The sequence below is a fragment of the Cydia fagiglandana genome, chromosome 23 (assembly GCF_963556715.1).
Source record: "Cydia fagiglandana chromosome 23, ilCydFagi1.1, whole genome shotgun sequence".
NCBI lineage: Eukaryota > Metazoa > Arthropoda > Insecta > Lepidoptera > Tortricidae > Cydia > Cydia fagiglandana.
Genome location: NC_085954.1, coordinates 775,118 through 799,231, shown reverse-complemented (window position 1 = coordinate 799,231; position 24,114 = coordinate 775,118). Strand labels below are relative to the sequence as shown.

The 24,114-nt window shown below is 40.8% G+C and overlaps 1 protein-coding gene across 1 annotated transcript in view; it reads left to right on the top strand.

Annotated features, from left to right (window-relative positions):
- Positions 1-24,114, top strand: part of LOC134675738 (uncharacterized) — a 272,173-nt gene that overhangs the window by 23,575 nt on the left and 224,484 nt on the right. Inside the window, exons 2-6 of the mRNA XM_063534048.1 lie at positions 19,937-20,030; positions 20,774-20,917; positions 21,470-21,549; positions 22,444-22,534; positions 23,596-23,711. Coding sequence (XP_063390118.1) covers positions 19,940-20,030; positions 20,774-20,917; positions 21,470-21,549; positions 22,444-22,534; positions 23,596-23,711 — 522 coding nt within the window. The 5' untranslated portion in view covers positions 19,937-19,939. The remainder of the gene's footprint in view (positions 1-19,936; positions 20,031-20,773; positions 20,918-21,469; positions 21,550-22,443; positions 22,535-23,595; positions 23,712-24,114) is intronic.

Genomic DNA, 24,114 nt, shown 5'->3' with positions numbered 1-24,114 from the left:
AATGTTTGTTTTGGTCACGCTCAGCCGAGTTTACCGGGTTATCGGTAATAGCTTGTTTTTACCTTTGTAGTGCCGACTGAAGTTGAAACTGCTGTAAACATTATTGAAAATTATAAACAGATCTTTAGATGGATAAAATATATATGTATATATACGGTTTTTGCGCAGAAGCTTTCTTGCATATTTGGGCGATAGAAAAGCTAGCTTAGTCTTTTAATTTTCCTCTATGTTTACATGCCAAGTGCTACGCCAAGTATGCCGCTCTTATTGGATATTAATGAATTCTCACTGTCAAGTCGTGCAAAGTTGGCGTGGTCCGACAATAGTAGGCTTTCTATACTTTTAGGCATACTCACAGCAAAACTTAAGCCCTTGCGATAAAGTTTAAGAATTGTCAATAATTGATGATGATACTTAGAATCCAGACTATTCAGAGCAGCTGAACATTCTAAACTCTATCTGATATCTTGTCATACTGAGGCGGTCAAGTATGCGCTTCAAATTCGTCATATCACTGTCTGCGACAAGGTACTAAAAGCTTGTTCGATTGAGCGTGAATGGGAGTTATGAGCAAGGTCAATGTACTTTAATGCCGTGTCCATGTACAATTATCCTTATAAACCAGTGTTACTTGATCCCCGAATACATACAGAAGTTGTGTAGACAGGGAACATAGTTATATTGGTTCTTGAGGGGAATAGAACTTGCTACAATTAGTCTTACACTTGTCTTAAACCAGTTAATTGATGACGTGGGTCTAGGGCCCGTGTTAATTGCACTCAAGTGTACCGTTTAAGTGTTAAAACCGTGTTGAGCAGTGGCGGGGCGTCAAACGAATTACCAGGGCTTCTTCTTCTTCCTCGCGTTATCCCGGCATTTTGCCACGGCTCACATAGGAGCCTGGGGTCCGCTTGACAACTAATCCCATGATTTGACGTAGGCACTAGTTTTTACGAAAGCGACTGCCATCTGACCTTCCAAGTCTTCCAACCCAGACGGGAAACTAGGCCTTATTGGGATTAGTCCGGTTTCCTCACGATGTTTTCCTTCACCGAAAAGCGACTAGTAAATATCAAATGATATTTCGTACATAAGTTCCGAAAAACTCATTGGTACGAGCCGGGGTTTGAACCCGCGACCTCCGGATGGCAAGTCGCACGCTCTTACCGCTAGGCCACCAGCGCTTTTTATAAACGAATTACCAGGGCAAGGTAGATCTAATTTTATTTGTAGGTTTAGTCTCAATTGATCATATAGGCAAGAATTTAAGTTTAAGAATACAGAGCCGAATGCGGGTCCTTGAGGTACTCCTAGTTCCTAATTTCAAAAGGACATAAAATATTATATACATTTGTTGCAGTTTCTCATAAGAATTTAGCCGGTTCGCAGAAACTCTCAAATCAGGTCTTAAAGAATCCCTTTTAACGTAGTCATACGCGCTCTCATGATTACCGGTCCGTTCCCATGATGGCAGGCGATAGGAATTCGCCAACGGCCTGAACGGTGACTCAGTGCGTTATCAACCAGCGCCCCTTGATTTCTTGAGGGCTAATATAATTATAAACTCTCTTCATTTACAATTATGAAATATGGGACCGAAGGCGGACCCTTGAGGTACTCCTATTATTTATGATAGGAATTCGCTGTTGGCTTGAAATGTGGTGATTCAGTGCATAGGTAAATATTTATAAATTCGCACTGGCTTCATATTCAATTTAATACTACAAAGATACAACATCGGAGACAGGCTGGACCCTTGTGGACCACAAGTTGTGGTAGGTACTAGAGATGTGCGCCGATGGCAAAATCATCGGCGGCGGCGTCCGATGATTTTTTGACCGGCGGCGGCGGCGTGATCGGCGTGAAATCGGCGAGGCATAATTTTTGATACTGCATGAGAACGTGGCTGTAAAATCTCTACATTAAAGCCTTTTGAGTATTTACTAGGCTATCCAAAGCATATTATGTGTGTTTTCTAAATTATTGCCGAAAATTATATCCCGGCATGTAGTGACATATTAATAATAGCAACCATTTATTACCAATACCAACCTAACGGTTACCAACTGTATGTTTAAATATTAAATTAATAAGGATACTTCAAAACGCTACATTTTAGGCAGTATTTTTACTTACTTTTTAAGCGAAATACAAATAAAATACAAAAAAACTTTAAGTTGCCTTTAATCTATATTGACTTTTCCCAGCCACTGTCGCCTCACCAAGGATTTGTTACGATATAATGATGAATACTTTACATTTGTCTGAACTAAAGTTTAACAGAAATTTATGTAAAAATAAAGACGTCGTCGTTTTCGAAATTAAACGTCTCTGGCAGGTTGATTCGCTCAACAGAATGTCTTTGGAGTGTCCCGTTTTATTGTTTTCTTTACTGCTAGCTTAGTGATGATATTTGGTGATTTAACTTCCTATAAGTAGGTATAATTGTTTAGGTATAGCTTATTACGAAGCTTTAACCTGACTTTTATAATTTTGATTGAAATATATATTACTAAGTAAAAGAAGCTGATAATCACCATAAAATGACTAAGAATTGATCGTGTATATTTTTTAATGAAATTGTATATTATGTGATAAATAAATCAAATCATATCATGATGACATTGATGACCCTCAACTTCATGCGTGTCACCAGCAACATACGAGAAATCATAAAATACGCTATTATAATCGTGGTGTCAGCTTGCTGGAGATCCCAAAAAGAAAATAGTATGTTTATGTCCTAGGATATGAACCTGCTATTTTTTTGACTTTAGTTCACTGATTAAATTGTCAATAAAGAGACTATTGATGTAAAACAAAATGCGTTCTACAAAAAAGGTGTGCGATAAAATATCTAATAATAACCTGAGATCCAGAAATAAGATCTTGTTTAAATTAACGTTAAATCGTTATCACAGCTAACACCGCAACGACAAAAATGATGCTAATATGCTTCACTGGCAAATAATATGCGAAAAAGCACATGGATATTTAAATTATACCTCTGACACTATCTACTCACTACGCAACATGGAATAAGACACGATAGGTACCAAAATTTCCCACGCCGATTATACGCCGGTCAAATTTATCGGCGGCGGCGGCGTGGAAAAATCGTCGGCGGCGGCGGCGCGGCGGCGCGGCGCACATGTCTAGTAGGTACTTTTATTATATCTATTATGGTATGATGTATGATAGGATAGGAATTCGCTGTCGGTGTAAAATACTTTGAGTCATTGCATTATCATCGAGTGGTCCTTGGGGTTGGTATCATTATAAATTCACACTTGAGAAGGATAGTCTTATAAGTATGCAATTCACAGTAGGCTATCTAAGGTGGACCCTTGAGGCACACCGTTATTTTAACTGGCGTTCAAGTTTCTTCTTGACATAGGCATTTGTATTCACCTAAGATCTACCGCGTAACCATAATTTTGTAGTCACGGACCACATTACCGCTAAAATACCTTTCGCCGAAGTAAAAACTCGAACTCGTCGAACTTTAACATCCGAATCGGTGTCAAATGTGACGTTTCTTCAAACAAAAACGTCACTTTTGTCACTGACACATCTAATCCATATCGTTTCTAGATTTAATTGACGTATCTTAAAGAACAAGAAGTCCGAATCGGGCAGGTAGTCTTGGTAGTTGGCAATTTTTAGTTGTCAATGTACGTCTTTGGCTGTGTAGCCTGTGTAATGTAATAATGTCACTGACAACAAAGCGGAGTTCACAGAGGACAGTTTCGCGTAGAATGAGGTCATTGCCGACGTCCCGTCAAAACAGAACTTTGTAGGGCGAAGGTCTCAAGGACAAAATTACAGACGATAACTTGTAGGAGTTAGAACAATAATAACAATGATGCTTTCTTTATATGTAGAGCTGTTATTAATGTTATTAGGCATAGAAAAACTGACATAATGGCTGTACATTGAAACTACTTATAAAATGTCACTCTTTTAATAAATGATTCGGTAAATTAAGATACGATATTTTTTGTTTCAGGTAAGTTTTGCGAGTTTTACTCCACCACGGAAAAACTATAAGCAACGGATGTATGTACAAACAACAACACTCTTAACTGTCCATGGGTGAACATTATGCTTTTTGTAAATTTTGTAACATATATAAGGTTTACCGATGGACAGTTAACAGTGTGGGCGATGGTATCGTGATGTGTTTGTTTATTCAATTTCGGATAAAGCAAGTTTTCGCTTTTTATATTTCCTTTTTATCTTTCCTTCATAGTCATAGCCTATAGTTATTATGTAAAACAAGAAGGACTTGTAACAGTAGTCAGATTTAAAGTTTTAAGACCCTAACTTTTTGACTTCGCATCGGGATTGTATGAGGTGCTTTTCGCAGATCGAAATAAACTCACTTTCTTGTGTGCTAATAGCAATGCAGTCAACTGTCTATAATAGACCTTATCTCTTTGCAATAAAGTGTACGAATGGTCGCTAAATATTGACAGTGGCGCCTATTGCCGTTATATTGTTAGACAATGCGATCTCTCACCTCATTTGTATGGCTTCACAATCTTCACATACAGTGTACCGTTGCAGAACTCTGACTTTATGTATATCCCTTGCTAAAGTTAGATCTGTATGGTGGCCTTCAGGACGTCTGGCAGATGTGTCTGACTTTTATCGAGGGAATTAGTCACAGATGTAGGTATCTGCCGAAATTCGATGGACATGGACACATTGGTACGGCTTAAGGGGCCCACTGATTACCAGTCCGCCGGACGATATCGGCCTGTCAGTGAAACGCAAAATTTGACAGCTCCGAACAACTGACAGGCTGATATCGTCCGGCGAACTGGTAATCTGTAGGCCCTTTATGTTTCTAGCTAAGTTTATTTAATTTAATACGGTACCGTTGCGCAAAAATATATGACACGCTTCTATGTTTCTGTTAATATATTTGTGTCATATAATTTTTTCACTACACAAACGGGTCTACCGCGATATAATTTCATTGTTTTTACCTTTAATTCCGACGTTTCAGCTGAATTGCACCAGCTGTGGTCACGGAAAGACTGACGTCCCAACAAATGTCAACGGAGATATTAATAAAACACCACTAAACTACCCGAAATTAGTTTATAAAAACCCCCGGTAGACCCGTTTGTGTAATTAAATATGTGTACAAAACGCGAGACTTTAAAGAGTTATAATTTTTAGGGTTCCGTACCCAAAGGGTAAAACGGGACCCTATTACTAAGACTTCGCTGTCCGTCTGTCACCAGGCTGTATCTCACGAACCGTGATAGCTAGACAGTTGAAATTTTCACAGATGATGTATTTCTGTTGCCGCTATAACAACAAATACTAAAAACAGAATAAAATAAAGATTTAAATGGGGCTCCCATACAACAAACGTGATTTTTGACCAAAGTTAAGCAACGTCGGGAGTGGTCAGTACTTGGATGGGTGACCGTTTTTTTTTGCTTTTTTTTTTTTTTTTTTTTGTATTATGGTACCCTTCGTGCGCGAGTCCGACTCGCACTTGCCCGGTTTTTTCACTTTTAACAAGAACTTCAAAGGCAGTGACAGTGACACTTCAGAATATTTCGTGAGTTCCAATTGACAATGTGGCCGATATTGTAGTGAATTTTATAGAAAATTCACTAAAACTAAAAAAAAACAAGACCGAAGTGATCCCATAAGTGTTCCGTGAACAAAGTTTTGTACGGAACACTAAAAAATCGTCTTGTACTGTGAAAATCACATTCGTACGCAACTAAGTCAAGGTATTGTTTATATAGTTCTGTGCCGTGAGAACGAGATGCCCTGTCACGGTGTCACGTTCTAGTTTTGTGCGCGCTGACTCATACCTCTACCGTACACTTATATCACTGATCTTTCTTAACCCTTATTGCGAAGACAAAAGGTATATTATTAGTCAGTTCAGTGTTGCTGTTATAGTAGAATCAAACGCTCGCTGCACGTGAATATGTAGTGTGCTCTCTTTCACTCCTACCCGCCGTAGGTCTTTGATTTTACTATAGTAGCATTATCGAGATTAATCAACAAATTTTGAGTCTTATCGCTTTGTATTAAGGTCTATAAGTTTTAGTGTTAGTGACAGTGACTTTGATAACGTTGCGATTATTCAACCGTTATACAAAGCAAATATAAACCGCATACCTTTCTGGTGTGACGTCAGACATATGTTTTTTTTATGCGATTATAGCGACTGCGGTGTAGCCAAATGAAGGGTTATGTTTTTAGGGTTCCGTACCCAAAGGGTAAAATGGGACCCTATTACTAAGACTTCGCTGTCCGTCCGTCCGTCCGTCCGTCCGTCTGTCTGTCACCAGGCTGTATCTCACGAACCGTGATAGCTAGACAGTTGAAATTTTCACAGATGATGTATTTCTGTTGCCGCTATAACAACAAATACTAAAAACAGAATAAAATAAAGATTTAAGTGGGGCTCTCATACAGCAAACGTGATTTTTGACCAAAGTTAAGCAACGTCGGGCGAGGTCAGTACTTGGATGGGTGACCGTTTTCTTTTTGCATTTTTTTCCGTTTTTTTTTGCTTTATGGTACGGAACCCTTCGTGCGCGAGTCCGACTCGCACTTGCCCAGTTTTTTTACCTAATTATACCTAATACTGTAAAGGTACCCACTGATTAACAGTCCGCCGGACGGTATCGGCCTGTCAGTTGTTCGGAACTGTCAAAATTTTGTTCTAACTGACAGGCCGATACCGTCCGGCGGCGGACTGTTAATCAGTGGGCCCCTTAACCTAGCTACTTCTGATGGTAAGATTTTTGTGCGATATTTTCGCAATACTTAGTAGTAAGTACATAATATAAAAATTTCAGTTTAATTTATTACACTGTTGCAGTGAATTATGTGAATCGTAAAGCATAGTAAACAAATAACTCTCGAGTATTAAAGGCATCAAAAACTCTAGTTTGATTTATGAACAATTCTTTAGTAACAAAAGCACGTTTTGTTCCATAGTTGATAATTTGTATTTCAAATATCCCGGTTGGAGCGCGGCCAAGCTATTTGTCTAATTCAGTGGTGGGCAAACTTTCTTCATGGAGGGCCAGAAAGCTTAGGAAATTTAAGTGGAGGGCGGGCATTGTAGCCAAAATTTATTTTGATTTGTGATAATCGTGGGCATTGACCATATAGCCCATATACTAATTATTTCATAGGACCGGCCGCGGGCCGGATAAAATCCATTCGCGGGCCGCAGATGGCCCGCGGGCCGTACTTTGCCCACCACTGGTCTAATTATTTGTATTACGTTTACATGATTACTCATGTGAGTAGAGTAAAAATAGACACTTTATTATTATACAGTGTACACTTTTACTTCGCTCTTGTTTATATTACGCGAGGAGCTTCTGATGTGGATCCGCATGCCGCTCCGGTGTGTGAGCGGGACATCCTACCTGCCTATCTCTCGCTCGCACTCCAGAGTAGTCTTAGAAAAGCCGACAGACAATACACTCAGTGGCGCAGCGAGGGGGGGGCGGCGGGGGCGGACCGCCCCGGGTGTCACCCATTGAGGGGTGACACCCGACTGTGAACATCAGTAGTGCCACCTATAAAAATTCGTAAAATGAAAGGAGTACTTACTGAACTATTTAACAAAAATTACAATTACTCTAAATATATTTTTCAATTTTTATTGAATTTTAGGGTGACATCAACAATTTCCGCACCGGGTGCCAGTGCCACCCATGCTAGCTACGCCACTGAATACACTAAAATGCATAATCATATAAATCATACATGTACCAGCAAATAGAAATGCATGTATTGCACCGTAAATTCGCGATACACTCATAGACTCCCACTGACAATTATATAGACTCCAGCAACATCTAAAATTAATTTTGGCATTAGCTAGCTTTTCAGCGATTGTTGGCTTTGGTTTATGAAAGTTGAGCGATCACCTCTATCCATCCATTAGACCTATTATCCTTTGGCTAATAACAGTAATAACCAAATTTATGATGATTCATCTAGAAATCTGTAAGATTTCGTCTACTTTTTCGTTTAAAAAAATATTGGCATAAGCCCGGGGTCGTAACTTGTTAGAGGCACACCTTGCGTCGCGACATCTTCAGAAGTCCAGGCCGTTTTACCTTTTTATAGGGTTCCGTACCCAAAGGGTAAAAACGGGACCCTATTACTAAGACTCCACTGTCCGTCCCGTCCTTCTAAAAGTGTAAGGAATTCTGAATTTCAATAATTAGAGCACCGTATTTTGCAATTAGCGTTAGTCGCGTGAAAAATCGGTGGATTAAAGTCATTCCGGTCATCAGGCCAAAGAAAGTACTAACAACAACTGACTGACCATCGATCTTATGCCTTTACAATAAGGTCCATGAAAGGCCCAGTCTGCCGAAGAATGTGTAAGCTGCACACTTACGGTTTTTCTCGGGTAATTATAGCCATCAGCCGTTTTTACTTTTATTGCTTTGCTTTGCTCATCTTTATGACGTGGGCTATGGAGGTAGTGAAAGTGCGATGGTATTTGATACAAAGAAAATGTAGTTCGGCGTTGTGAATTGAAAACTGTTTGCGTAGAGCTTCTTTTTATATTTCGTTTTATTGCATTAGAAAAAATCCACAGATGATGACGATGATCCTCTCCTGACCGATTTCGGCCACAGCCACTATGTGGTCTGGAATAGGCAATTTTTAACTCGTGTTATTAGAGTGTAGCTGATCCACTCTCTGGTGCGCCCTTAGGTGGTTTACGTACCCTATCTTCTTGCTAAATACTCGAGCGCACTTTAAGCACGTCAGCACATCACCTATATAACAGAACAGAAGTACTTATACATGTGGATTTTTAACAGCTTCGGCAGCAGTGGGCTTCGAGGAAGTCTTCTTGCCGTTGACGGGTTCAGAACTCAAGTCCTTCAATGCAGGCTAGGAATATCTTTGGTCACCACATCATCACAGCTGACCAAAACAACACGAGCGGCACGCAACTGCTAGTTCTAGCTTATGGCAAGCTGAGAATGAGAAGATTTTATTCAACTAATTCCGTAATTTAATTCCCTACTATATAATATATAGGACTTGGTGTTATCCACAATGGTAGTTTGTGTCCACAATTTAAAAACTTTAAGTAAATGATGGTAACAATACATCATCATCGGTCCAGAAATAGCTCCACCCCCAACTTAATTAGGTGTCAATGCTATTAACCTCTCGCGGCGGATAGATAAAAAGTAGTCAAAACATTGTACAGTAGAGTGACTCATTCCCACATATTCCGATTTATAAAATGTTTACAAATACGCAAATAACACACAGCACAATCGGATTAGGATAAACTTCGAAATCTCTAGATCTAGAACAGTCCTGAAATTTGGTATATGTGTTAATTAAAGTAAAGGTATCTTTTTCATGTCCATACTATTTGATATTTGGGGTCGAGGAACCGCCACCATCTTGGAAAATGTGTATTACCATCTCGGAGAAATTTGCATTTTACTCGGCTTTAAGAATAAGCGTGTCAAGGTAATTTTGAGCACCTCGCACGCCTAGAAACTTCTGCTGCTGACTGTACTTTCAAGTAGGTACTATTTTGTAACAAGTAGGTACGAGTAAGTCAACATACTGCTTACTCAACATAAACCACGAAAAACCATAACAGGAAGCACGGAATATGCTCCAAATGCAATAAAACATTCGCTCCGTTCTAAATCAAACCGTATTTACATTGCATTAGAGTCCATAATACGGCGAACACACAAATAAACAGAGGAGGCGAATATTTATTTTAGTTGTGCAACTGTTTCACATACTGCAATAATAAAAGTTCATCGATTTCTGGATGCCTAGTTAGAAACGGGATTTGTTTCTTTGGATACCTAGGGGCTATCCATAAATTACGTCATCGATTTTTGACAATTTTTGACCCCCCTCCCCCCTATAATCATCCAAAAATCATGCTTCAAATGATCCCATTTTCTCCTACTTTCATCCTACCGTCATCCGATGTCCAGACACCCCCCCCCCCCCCCCCTAAATTGAAATGACGTAATTTATGAATAGCCCCCTACGTACAGTCGCCATCAGATATATCGGAGCAGCCAAAGCTATCAAAAATATCAGAATACACACTGTTTCAGAAATAGACGTTTTGTCATATTGATGATGGAGTTCGTGGAGACATCAGAGAGAACTCAGCTACCCATACAGGCATGCCTATATAGTGAGTTGTGTATTATACAGTAGTACCGCGTACATTTTTTCTCATGTCGGCTGTACAGCACACTCGTCGAGAGCATCTCGCCGCGATCGGAGAAGCGCGAGACGAGACAAGGAAAAGCGAGACGAGAAGGGAGCTGCATGTACACACTCGTTCTCTGCCTGTCTCGGGGTCTCTCTACGAGTGTGTACATGCAGCCCGCATCAGAAAGCAAAAGTTGGTAAATTCCTTAAATTGATGGCACATTATTATTAATTTGTTAAACCGGTTATTTGTGATAAAAATATTACAATAGAGCTAATAATAGGGACACGTTTGTAGGCGTGCAATGCCTAATAAATCTAATAATAATTACCGAATAGCTATCTATTCTATCTGTGTTCTATAACATATCTGTAAACACCGTCCATTGTGAATATATCGGTCATTAAACGTGACACGAGCGTGGCGTAAACATTTCCCGGAACCATTCTGTAGGTGATGGTTGGCCGGTTCGGCATTTGCATTAGTCGAGTTTACAAATTGAATGTGTTTTAACATTATTTATATTGTTTAATATAATTTCGTTATCTGCAGCTACTTACTGGCTACCGTGTATTCTATCGCTCAATGTAAAAGAGCAATAGACTGTTAATGAAATCTCGATATCCCATCAAAAGCAAAATCTTGCTGCAATACCAACTGGTCATAATGCTATCTCCTTTATTTTTTGGTAAAATCTAAAACAATAGAGCTAATAATAGGGACACGTTCGTAGACCGTCCACTGCCTAATAATAATTACCGTATAGATAGAACATAGCTGTAAACACCGGCCATTGTGAATATATCGGTCATTAAACGTGACACGAGCGTGGCGTAAACATTTCCCGGAACCATTCTGTAGGTGATGGTTGGCCGGTTCGGCATTTGCATTAGTCGAGTTTACAAATTTAATGTATGTTTTAACATTATTTAAATCGTTTATCTTATTTCGTTATCTGCCGCTACTTACTGGCTACCGTGTATTCTATCGCTCAATGTAAAAAAGCGATAGACTGTTGATGAAATCTCGGTATCCCATCAAAAGCAAGTATAAAATAAGAGCCAAATTCAATATTATTAAAAATTACGCGTCGTTGTCGACTTCGCGGACATTTCCGACGACGGCAAAAGAATTGAGATATAACTACATACATATCGACACTACTTTGAAAAAAACTTGTTCTTATTCTGTCAATTAAAACAAAAATGTGGTACCTATGTATGGGATGCATCACAGAGTTACTGCCTTTCAACTTTGAGTATCAGGGTGAGATACGAGATTTTTTCAAAGTAGTCACGATATTTATGTAAAGCCTGACCAGTAACATAATATATTATCACTGGAACTATTTTTTTTCATTATAATGAACTGTCACCATATACATGAGAAAAACAGCGCCCTTTTGACAATGATCATATATTACTGGTCAGGTCAGGCTTTATTCGGGTACCGAGGTCTGTGTAAGTGTGTAAGTAAACCTAAACTTTTAGTTGCAAGAGAATGCCGATATAATTTTCTAGATAATGTATGATAATTTGTAAATTTTAAACGTATAAAAGTGCTCTTGCGACCTATTTACCAAATACATTTTTTTTTATTATTATGAATGGGCTTACTCATGGCCACAGACTAGCCGAGGCGTAGACGTGGCCTACGATGGAGCGAGCTCGCCCAGAAGGTGCCTGTTCACTCTTGATTTGAAGGTGGATGAATTGATGTTTTGACTGTGTTTCTTCGACGTAAAAGACACGACACATCTCCATCAATCTACTACTTCACGAATGAATCAATGTATTGTTGTCTAACGATCTCTTACGCACACTTGCTAATGATCAAAACAATGCATTTGTTAATGCAGTGCGGGGTTCATACGTGTAATCGCCCACACCGTTAACTGTCCATCGGTAAACCTTATTTCAAAAAGCATAAGGTCCACCGATGGACAGGTTAACAGTATTGCTGTTTGAACTAACAGTAACATTTAACTGATCGTCTATGGACTTTATGTCTTTGCGATAAGGTTGAAAAATTATCAGTTAACAATGTGAACGAGTACAGTCGCCATCAGATATACCGGAGCAGCTAAGGCGCTCACAAATATCTATTGTCACTATTGTCAGGGCGTTAGAGTGCGTGTTCAGATATTGTGAACACCTTGGCCGCTCCGATATATCTGATGGCGACTACAATGTATTGTCATAACCCTCAGGACGGCGACAGCGCGATATCTTTTGTAGGCTTAATTTGATCGCCCCTACGCGTACGCTTAGGTTGTTCATTGAGGAAAACGGAATGATGTTCATTTGAATGCTCGTTGTTATAGTATAGTCACTGCTTCCAACGTTCTAGGTGTTTAAGACACTGATATTACTGGCAATATTGTCTTAACTATCTACGAAATTACAGTCGATTTATATCTAGAAACGATATTACATATGTCAGTGTCAATTGTGACGCTTCTTCAAACAAAAACGTCACTTTTGACACTGACACATCTAATCCATATCGTTTCTAGATCTATTAATTGACGTATCTTAAAGTTCGAATCGGGCAGTTACAAAATTCTAGATTTGTAGAGTATAATTTATGATTTTCAGAATCTTGGTAGCTTAGTAGTAATGTTGATGCTAGGTACCGCCGTTACCATGGTATAATAATATACTCCGCCTGGTACTCTCTTCCCGTCTTTTCTAGGTCACCTGACTGACACAAGTCTACGTCATCATGCGACAGCGCTATATGATAATATGCGATAGCGCTATATATAGCGGCCATGTTATTGTGACGTAGGCTTGTGTACCTCTGGGGCCTATTTCTCAAACGATATTAGTCTAATATTATTAGTGTGTTGTCATGACAACCCATAACGGTTCGTGGACCAATAATATTAGTCTAATATCGTTCGAGAAATAGGGCCCAGGGAAGAGAAGACAGTGTTTTATTAGACTATGGTCGTTACCTTTCCGTCCCCAAACTGGTCAGGATATTGAATAATCACAGTGGTTGAAATAGGCCCCCGAATGTTAAAGCAAACTTAGTTTGAAAACTACCGTTTTTGAAAGACACCCACCGTTTTACCTGTCTAACTTGATCGCTTACTGACTGAAGGTGCACCTTATGTCTTTATAATAAGGTCTAGAAATCGCCAGTTACCAGGACAATAGTAAAGCCAACTCAGCATCGGAACTCGGAAGTTTCGGACTGGAGATAACATCCACAATATTCGCACAGTGCACCGGCGTCGCATCGTCTGCGATCGATCGCTGCACGGACGGACAAACAGTCTGGCTTTTGTTATTGTATGTTAATGCGGTGTGTGGATTAATATTCGTGTGGTCCCCCACACGAATATTACACCGATATATACACCGGAACGCAGGGGCGGCGTAAAAAATGGTATTACGATAAAATACGCTTTGAGTAATATTTTTTAGGGTTCCGTACCCAAAGGGTAAAACGGGACCCTATTACTAAGACTTCGCTGTCCGTCCGTCCGTCCGTCTGTCACCAGGCTGTATCTCACGAACCGTGATAGATAGACAGTTGAAATTTTCACAGATGATGCTGTATTTCTGTTGCCGCTATAACAACAAATACTAAAAACAGAATAAAATAAAGATTTAAATGGGGCTCCCATACAACAAACGTGATTTTTGACCAAAGTTAGTTAAGCAACGTCGGGAGTGGTCAGTACTTGGATGGGTGACCGTTTTTTTTTTTGCTTTTTTATGTTTTTTTTTTGCATTATGGTACGGAACCCTTCGTGCGCGAGTCCGACTCGCACTTGCCCGGTTTTTTTAATAATATTTTCGACTGGGAAGCCGGAGGGACGGAAAATCACGATCCAGATGGTCGGACGACATTTGAAAGACGGCAGGGCCGACCTGGCATAGAACCGCCGCCGCAAACAGAACATCATGGAAATCCATGAAAGAGGCATATGTTCAGCAGTGGACGCAAATATGCTGAGAAGAAGAAGAAGAATATTTTTTTATAAATTAATGAGGTCTGTAGGCCTAGCCTAGCACATGATTGGCGCGATAGTATCTCGCGCCGAGATATACTACCCGTCTTTTTAGGGTTCCGTACCCAAAGGGTAAAACGGGACCCTATTACTAAGACTTCGCTGTCCGTCCGTCCGTCCGTCCGTCCGTCTGTCACCAGGCTGTATCTCACGAAAGTCACGAACCATGATAGCTAGACAGTTGAAATTTTCACAGATGATGTGTTTCTGTTGCCGCTATAACAACAAATACTAAAAACAGAATAAAATAAAGATTTAAATGGGGCTCCCATACAACAAACGTGATTTTTGACCAAAGTTAAGCAACGTCGGGAGTGGTCAGTACTTGGATGGGTGACCGTTTTTTTTTTTTGCTTTTTTTTGTTTTTTTTTTTGCATTATGTTACGGAACCCTTCGTGCGCGAGTCCGACTCGCACTTGCCCGGTTTTTTATGCTAATAAAAGAGGAAAGGATAGTCTATCTCGCCGCGAGATACTGTCATGCCAATCATGTGCTAGCCCGGCTGACAAGAAGTTAAGAAACTTCACACTACAATTTTCGTAAAATGAAGTAGACATTTGATTGGACTAGGTAGAGGTACTGGCTTCTATTTTGTTTATGTAGTGTTAGGCTGATTGGCGTTTTGTATTAACGATTGACATCTTGGCTAAACCCCATGTGTAGTACTGCCAGTACTGCCGAGCTCATTGCGTCAAAGTGTAAATAAAGTAGTATTGTTATTAGTATTTACGTCGCCAAGTGTTAAATCAAAGTTTATAATGGTGTAAGTGCCAACAACATTTATCCCCCGTATTTTATGAAACAACACAAATGATGATGATGATCCTTCCGGCCGATTTCGACCAAGGCGACCACTTCGACTCTTAGGTAGCTCGGTGCATATGAAATATGAAACAACACAAATGATGATGATGATGATGATCCTTCCGGCCGATTTCGACCATGGCGACCACTTCGACTCCTAGTTAGCTCGGCGCATATGAAATATGAAACAATACAAATGATGATGATGATCCTTCCGGCCGATTTCGGCCATGGCGACCACTTCGACTCCTAGTTAGCTCGGCGCATATGAAATATGAAACAATACAAATGATGATGATGATCCTTCCGGCCGATTTCGGCCATGGCGACCACTTCGACTCCTAGTTAGCTCGGCGCATATGAAATATGAAACAACACAAATGATGATGATGATGATGATCCTTCCGGCCGATTTCGACCATGGCGACCACTTCGACTCCTAGTTAGCTCGGCGCATATGAAATATGAAACAATACAAATGATGATGATGATCCTTCCGGCCGATTTCGGCCATGGCGACCACTTCGACTCCTAGTTAGCTCGGCGCATATGAAATATGAAACAATACAAATGATGATGATGATGATGATGATGATCCTTCCGGCCGATTTCGACCATGGCGACCACTTCGACTCCTAGTTAGCTCGGCGCATATGAAATATGAAACAATACAAATGATGATGATGATGATGATCCTTCCGGCCGATTTCGACCAAGGCGACCACTTCGACTCCTAGTTAGCTCGGCGCATATGAAATATGAAACAACACAAATGATGATGATGATCCTTCCGGCCGATTTCGGCCATGGCGACCACTTCGACTCCTAGTTAGCTCGGCGCATATGAAATATGAAACAATACAAATGATGATGATGATCCTTCCGGCCGATTTCGACCATGGCGACCACTTCGACTCCTAGTTAGCTCGGCGCATATGAAATATGAAACAATACAAATGATGATGATGATCCTTCCGGCCGATTTCGGCCATGGCGACCACTTCGACTCCTAGTTAGCTCGGCGCATATGAAATATGAAACAATACAAATGATGATGATGATCCTTCCGGCCGATTTCGGCCATGGCGACCACTTCGACTCCTAGTTAGCTCGGCGCATATGAAATATGAAACAATACAAATGATGATGATGATCCTTCCGGCCGATTTCGGCCATGGCGACCACTTCGACTCCTAGTTAGCTCGGCGCATATGAAATATGAAACAATACAAATGATGATGATGATCCTTCCGGCCGATTTCGGCCATGGCGACCACTTCGACTCCTAGTTAGCTCGGCGCATATGAAATATGAAACAATACAAATGATGATGATGATCCTTCCGGCCGATTTCGGCCATGGCGACCACTTCGACTCCTAGTTAGCTCGGCGCATATGAAATATGAAACAATACAAATGATGATGATGATCCTTCCGGCCGATTTCGACCAAGGCGACCACTTCGACTCCTAGTTAGCTCGGCGCATATGAAATATGTCGTCGTAAATTTAAGAGTCTCTTGTCGGTGTAGCTCTCTCCATTTGACTCTATCCAGGGCCGCCTCCTTGATTTCCTTATACGACATTACAGCTACCTTTTAATTTCTTTTATTAGTATTATGTAGCTTATGAAATATGAAATATGAAACAACAAATATTTACCAGCATCAGAACGATAATCAGATTACCGAAATCATAAGCGACATTAGACATGACACAACATTCATTCAATCTTGCAACTTGTTACTTGTTACGCAAGTTGATAGATGATAGCGATACGATACGTGCCGGAGATGGGCACGATCTTTCTGTTATTATACAATAGTAACAATATCATCTGTAACGTGTTTGGCCAAGTTATCTATTATTGCATTAGGTTTCCAAGTATAACCTCCAAGGGGCTGTCCATAAATTACGTCATCGATTTTTGACGTTTTTGACCCCCCCCCCCCCTACAATCATCCAAAAATCATGCTTCTAATGACCCCATTTCCTCCTACTTCATGCTACCGTCATCCGATGTCCAGACCCCCCCCCCCCTAATTTGAAATGACGTAATTTATGAATAGCCCCCAAGTGTATTTGTTTTCGCTAGGCGTTTTCGTAATGGTTAGTAACGATTCTGACTAGACAGTGCTTAGTTAAGCGGATGTCACATTGATTTTAGACAAACTATTTCTAGCTACGCTTCGTTTTCGGACTATTTTTTTTTGATTATTCAGTCTTTCTTCAAGACCCATGAGCGCATCAATCTCGCCAAAATGTGTTATGGAGATAGTTTGAGTCCCGGGGATGATCATTACTGTCATTAGATAGTTTTTATAATATAAATCATTATCCTACACAGATGTTTGTAAGGCGAACCCTATACGCCGTATACGAACCGAAGGTTGAACCCTATACGCAAGATCCTTAGGCGTACCCTACACGCAAGATCCATATTGTGATCCGTCAATTATATTTATTGACGTGTAGGGTAGTGTATTGACGGATCACAATATTTTGCTGGGTCCGATATTTCGATCCTGGGTCGTGATATTTATCTTGCGTGTAGTGTCGCGTCTGATATTTATCGCGTCAGTAATTTTTCTCTGTCTAGAGCCCATCACGTCTGCCTCGTACAAAGAACGCTTCGTACTGACGCGATCCGTATTGATGGTGTAGGGTGTGCTGTGATCCGGCCCAAGATACATAATAAATATCAGGATAATTATCACAATATTTATTGGCGTGTAGGGTTCGCCTAAACACCTTGGCCGCTACGATACGTATCTGACGGCGACTGTGCTTTGTCATAATCACTAGTAGCCTAAGCTTTAGTTAGGTACTTCACAGGTATAAACTATCGCAGCATACACCACTTATACCTTAATATGCGGTAAAATCCCTCAGCTCGGTATCTGTAAGTACCACAGTCCACGCTTTATATGACTTTTCTTAAACCTTATCACCGAGACACAAGCTCCATCAATGGTGAATTAATATAGCCGTTAGTATGCAAGCAGCGCCTTGCCTAATGAGGTGGGTTCGTGCCTCGTGCCCTATTTGCATAAGTTAGCCAAATCTGATAACCGACTGGACTGAGCCTGGTTAGACGCTGGCAAATTGGTTTTTACTTTTTGGAGCGCGGTACGGACGGGATCATAAATATGTATGCGAGATATAGGTACTTACACAGTAAAAATGTGTGGCACATTTCAATATAGACCGACCGCTTAAAGGCAGGCGTACGGCGCCCGCACCTTCCCCGCCACCCTTAGTCGTCCTACCCCGTCGCCCCCGTACCGCGCAGGCGAGGAGTCATTTAAGCGCTCGGTCTGTCGGCGGCCGATCGTAAGATCAGGCAGATCGTAATGTTCCTGTGTATTGTTTTGAGGATAGTCACAATAAACCAATATATAGGTAAGATAGGTTCGTTAAGTTGCTTCAGATGCCCGAAGGGCAAACTGCCCAGAAATAGGAGCTCTGCGTAGCGGGGCTCCGTCGACTCAAGGAACGAGTCAAAGATTTTCACGTTTCACGATATGCCTAGGAATTTCACGATATGCCTGATCTTACGATCGGCCGCCGACAGGTCTATAACCATTGGTACTCGGTGTGGTCGCATTATGTCGATGTCGAGTAGTGTGGCAGCAGTTTACATATGCAATTAGTTAGCGTGTCAAGGGACTGAAATTAGTAGAAAGTGTAGTGTCATCAAATTAACATGAACGCAGACTTGGACCAGACACGTCTTGTTTGCATACGGGAAAGGCGTAAATGAATGTGCATGTATGCAGATTGCTAAGCGGTGTAGTTGACCAAATAAACATTGGAGCGGCCCCAAACTGCAATATAACTAAACTTGATAATAGTAAAAAATGCATTGATAAGAAAATATCGCGAGCTCACAACGTTGTCACAACTATGCTTCACATTTTCGATTCACAGCAGTCTCATGGTTCGATTTATGAGACTCTACTTCTACCAACATAAAAAAAAAACTCTTGTTGGTAAACAATGTCATTACTTAACGTGACTTCTTCTCCTTCCTTACCAATATTTTATTTATTTGTTTGCATAATATGTTAGACTGCTGGGCAAAGGCCTCCCTCTCTTTCTTCCCCGCATCTTGTTCTATGGCAATATTAGACCACTCTTTCCGAAGATAATGTCATGGTCGTGTCATCCCTTTTGAGGTCTATCGTGACGCCGCACTATGTTTGGTTTCCACTCGACTTTTCTCAATTCTTCTTCTTCTCTGTCGTATCGCTCTTGACAGAGCGGTCGTGGTCACGTTGAAGCGTCTGCATCGATAGTAGAGGCGGACACAGCTCTTCGCACGATTTCCCGCCATTTCTCCCTATTGGTAGACTGTCTGGCACAGTCAGATACGCGGTTTCCCACTGTGGATTTTGTTTGGTCAGTCCAGCGCATAGATGATCTGCCGCGCGATCTGGTTCCCTCCACTCTTCCTTGTACGGTCCTCAATTGGTTTGGCATAAAATAATGATTTATTCGCAAGGCGGCTGGCAAGAGCTGGATCAGAGTTGCCGCAAATCGTGCTCAATGGCGTGCAATAGGAGAGGCCTATGTCCAGCAGTGGACGAGAGTAGGCTGATGATGATGATGAATGATTTATTCATTAATATCAAACCCGTTGGTTTTAGGTTTTGCACATACATTTAATCACGCCTATATCCGGAGGGGTAGGCAGATACCACGGATTTCCACTTGCTACGATCATGACATACCTCTTTCGCTTCATCAGATTGGGGAAATCCTGAAGAAAGGCTAGGTCAAGAGCACCCTAAACGGGCGAGCGTGTATGAGGAATGTATGTTTTCGGTTTTATCTTCAAGTAGTCTGATAATTGACGTATCTGTTTTATTTTCCAGGTGATGCTGGGCGGGGCAGGGTCGCCGGGCGGCGATGAGCTGCTCACTGTCACCGTCGTCCGCGACGAGCACGGATATGGCATGAAAGTGTCCGGTGAGTTCAAACAAATAGATTAACCCACAGACAAAACATACTCCAGACTGAGCATAGTCGCGCTACCCCCTCTGCCACGCATACGGTAATTTTACTCTATGTTCGAGTCGAAAGTGTCTTTGTGTGACGTCCGTGTCTTTGAACGGACCAATCACGGCACGGAACTTCGCTCACATCGTCCCGCGCACCCCCGCATTTTTGGCAACATCGGTTGCATGAAATAATTGCTCTAAACTCGGTCTAGAGGATTCCTAGTCTATGGACTAACCTGACCCAAGAGCCAAGGCAGCGGTGGCGTAACGTCATCGCCAAAGATTTACACGCCTGTGGGTTGGCGGCGGTGTTCAGGATAGAGCGAAGTGGAAGGAGAAAAGTAGGAAAGCAAACCCCGTCACAGTACGGGACAAACGCTAGGAGGATGATGATGAGACTAACAATAAACTTGACCCCACACTAAGGTCTTTTGAGCGTCGGTGTCTAGTCAGCGCTATGGGAAATGGCGTCGCTGCGCAGTTGCGCTAACGTTGCGTCGAGCAGCAGCCATAGAGTTGACTAGAGGACTCATTTAAGCGGTCGGTCTATAGACACAGACGACCGCTCGGCAGCCGCTAGTGTGTGTGGTGCTCTTAATAAATGCATCCCGCGCTACGCATTTTCGTTCATTTACCGTGGAAAGAAAATATAGTAGGGTATCGAGAAATGTATCCAAACTTGTCCCTTATCGATCTTCTTTGACATTTCAGGCGACAACCCAGTATACGTGCAGTCAGTAAAAGAGCACGGGGCGGCATGGCGCGCCGGGCTGCGGGCGGGCGACCGCATCCTGCGGGTTGACGGTGTGCCTGTCCACCACCACACGCACCAGCAGGTCGTCATGATGATCCGAGGTAACATATTATATCAACATACTAGCGACCCGCCCCGGTTTCGCACGAGTTAACAAATTATACACCTAAACCTTCCTCAAGAATCACTTTTTTGGTAGGTGAAAACCGCATGAAAATCCGTTCTTGAGATTATCGCTAACATACAAACAGACGGACGCGGCGGGGACTTTGTTTTATAAGGTGTAGTGATGGCTATCTGACTAAACACATGATAGTGTTATTGTTATCTAAAATGTTATCTAGAATGTTATTGTTATTTGCAATCTTAATTCTTTGCTTGCCTCAAAATCCCTGAATATCATAATACTTTCGATGCTCTGGCACAGTTATTTGACAAATATCTCAGGATATAGCGACGGCCATAGAAAAACTACACATATATAGATGATCAAGCAGATCTTGTCAATAGAAAAAGGCGCGAAAGTCAAATTTTCTATGAAACGATATCCCAGCGCGCCTAAATTTTTCAAATACGCCGCCTGTTTTTACTGACAAGATCTGCTTGACCAACTATATGTATTTTATTAAATTAAAATTACGTTTACATTTCAGCCAACCCAACCGCCGTCCTGACGGTGCATCAGAACACCTCGCGCCACAAAACTCCTATCACCGCGCCTCAGCCTGTAAACGTGAGTCATTATCATTACTTTATTACTGATTATCACTGATAACAGTCGTTTCTACCGATGTACAGATAGTGAGACACTGAGGGGAAATCTAAAACTGTAGAAGATACAGATCGTCTTAGAAAAACCTTTAAGTATCACTTATTTGTGACAACAATTTTGGAATAGACAAAAACTGATACATGACAAAACAAACTGTTTCTAATTTGATTTCGAATGAACCCAATTTCTTCCAAATATTTCATGGCATGGAAATAAAAATAAGTTGCAGCTGCAAGTTATTATATGAGAAAGAAAAAGACTTACCTATTGTCATCCCTTCACAATTGTTATATGTACATAATATAAATAACAAACTAGATGAAACTAGTTACAAAGCAAATGCATTTTACATAATATAGTCATCGTTAGTATCGTTACATACATTGTCTGCCAAATAACTTGAAAAAGCCTTCAGGTTCAAGGCAGTGTTTACACAGCTGATGAAATTGTAACACTTGCAAATGTTACAAGGGCGTATTAACTCTCTTAATTGACCATTTGTGGGCCTTATGTCTTCGGAATAAGGTTAATTAATTGTGTGTTATCACCGAGGAAGATGTTTCACTTAGCATCAAGAGTAGCGGATGAGACTACACATCAAAAGTATCTATAGATAAGATACTTAGATTGTCTAATTTTACGGACAGAGACCGTTGGGACTTGGGTATGAGTTGTTCAGTAAGTTTTGATGGGTTAGAACGGCACCCAACCAAAACTCACTAGCATCGGTTGTTAACACAAACTTCATACTCTCAAAAATTATGTCGTCAGATGACAATCAAAACTCACTATGTAATTGCAAAAAAAAAAGATTAAAAAGCATATGAACTGACAAACATGTTTTATGTTCCACAGCCGGAGAAACAAAGGCAGTTAGAGGTGTCCAAAGTGCACACGATGAGATTGATGCTGGAGCAAGAGCAGAAATACATCCGAGAGCTACGCAGTGAGTATTCTAATATTACTCTAACACTGAATTCACGATTATTATTGACTTAAAACGGGACGTAATCGCGTATAATTAAGAGGCAAGTGGACGTCTCCTTTTCCATTCAAACGCTGTCCCCACATTTCTTTCTGAATATTGACATAAAGGAAAATTACCTTCGACATTTCGAGGACGGCTTATATGTCGGGACTATAAATGCTAACCAAATCATACATTCTTTAAAATCTGTAAACCGAAAATAGATCAATGTTCCCCCTTAATTAGGTACTAAATTACACATTAATATTCCAGGAACAGCACAACTTTTATATAACAGATGGCATGGCAAGTCTAATATAAGCGCTTGCTTATCAAGCCTTGTATAAATGTATGTGTAATGTGTCGTCTACTGCTATGTTATGCTTAGATATGTACAATCAGCTCGTTTTAGTCAAAAGTAGATGGTCATTGTCATTGTAGTCCGTTACTATTCCATTCTTCACACTGTTAACTGATATTTTGTAAACCTTATTGCAAAACACATAAGGTTCACAAATACACAGCTAAGAGTGCTGCTTAGTTTTATTTTTCGTATGGTCTTTATTTTTCAAGTGAGCCAGTCAGTCATCAGTAAAGTTTTGCAGAGTCTTATTAGTTATTGTGGAAATATGCCATCTGCTAGTATCCATTTGATATTGTGTGTCACTGATATCTGTATTGAGAAACATAAAATCATGTATGTTTGTAACACTAAGCTATTTTTGTAGCACTTGTTAGAAAAAGAAAGCATTTACCAGCCATTTCACTGAATTTCACGTACTATTGTTTCTATCTAGTAGACTTTGCGTCTGCTACGAGTGCTACGCACTAGCAAGCGTGATAAGAAAGTCATAATATACGGCAAACCAATTTTCGTCAGTAGAAAAAGGTGTCTGATTTCAAAATGCATGCACTAAGAATCTGTCTCCCATACAAAATTTGAATTTTACGAATTTTCCTACTGAAGAATTGGTTTTTCAGATTATAAATGTCTTTTTGCTGAATAATACATATAATAATAACCCATTATTCCTCTTCAGACGAACTCTCCAAAGTGCCTGACGTAAGGAAGCAGGCGCAACTGGAGTCCTCCGAGCAACGTTGCGCCACTCTCCAGCACGAGATAGACTCCATCACCGCCGGACATCCCCCACAGGTACTAACAACACTTAACTGACCATCGGTAGACCTTACGTCTTAAAAATAAGGTTTACGAATTGTCAGTTAACCGTGTGGACGATTTTAGATACCAATTGAAACTCTCATCGAAAACTACTCGTATTTATGTAGCTTACTATTTGGATACAAGTGGTGGGGAATTGGTGATGAGTTAAGTTAGGTTTTGGGACAAGACGGCTCCTAAACGAAACTCAATGGTATCGATTGTTAATATAAACGTCTCAAGGCGCGATTCTACTGGTGCCCGGCACAAGCATTTTTGTACTGAATATAATTGTGCCGCACAGTGCCGCACACTGGTGGAATCCCGCCTTTACTTACGAAATTGAATTTTGAGAGGTTAGTCATTAATTTACCACCAAAGCTCACTAGCTTTGGTG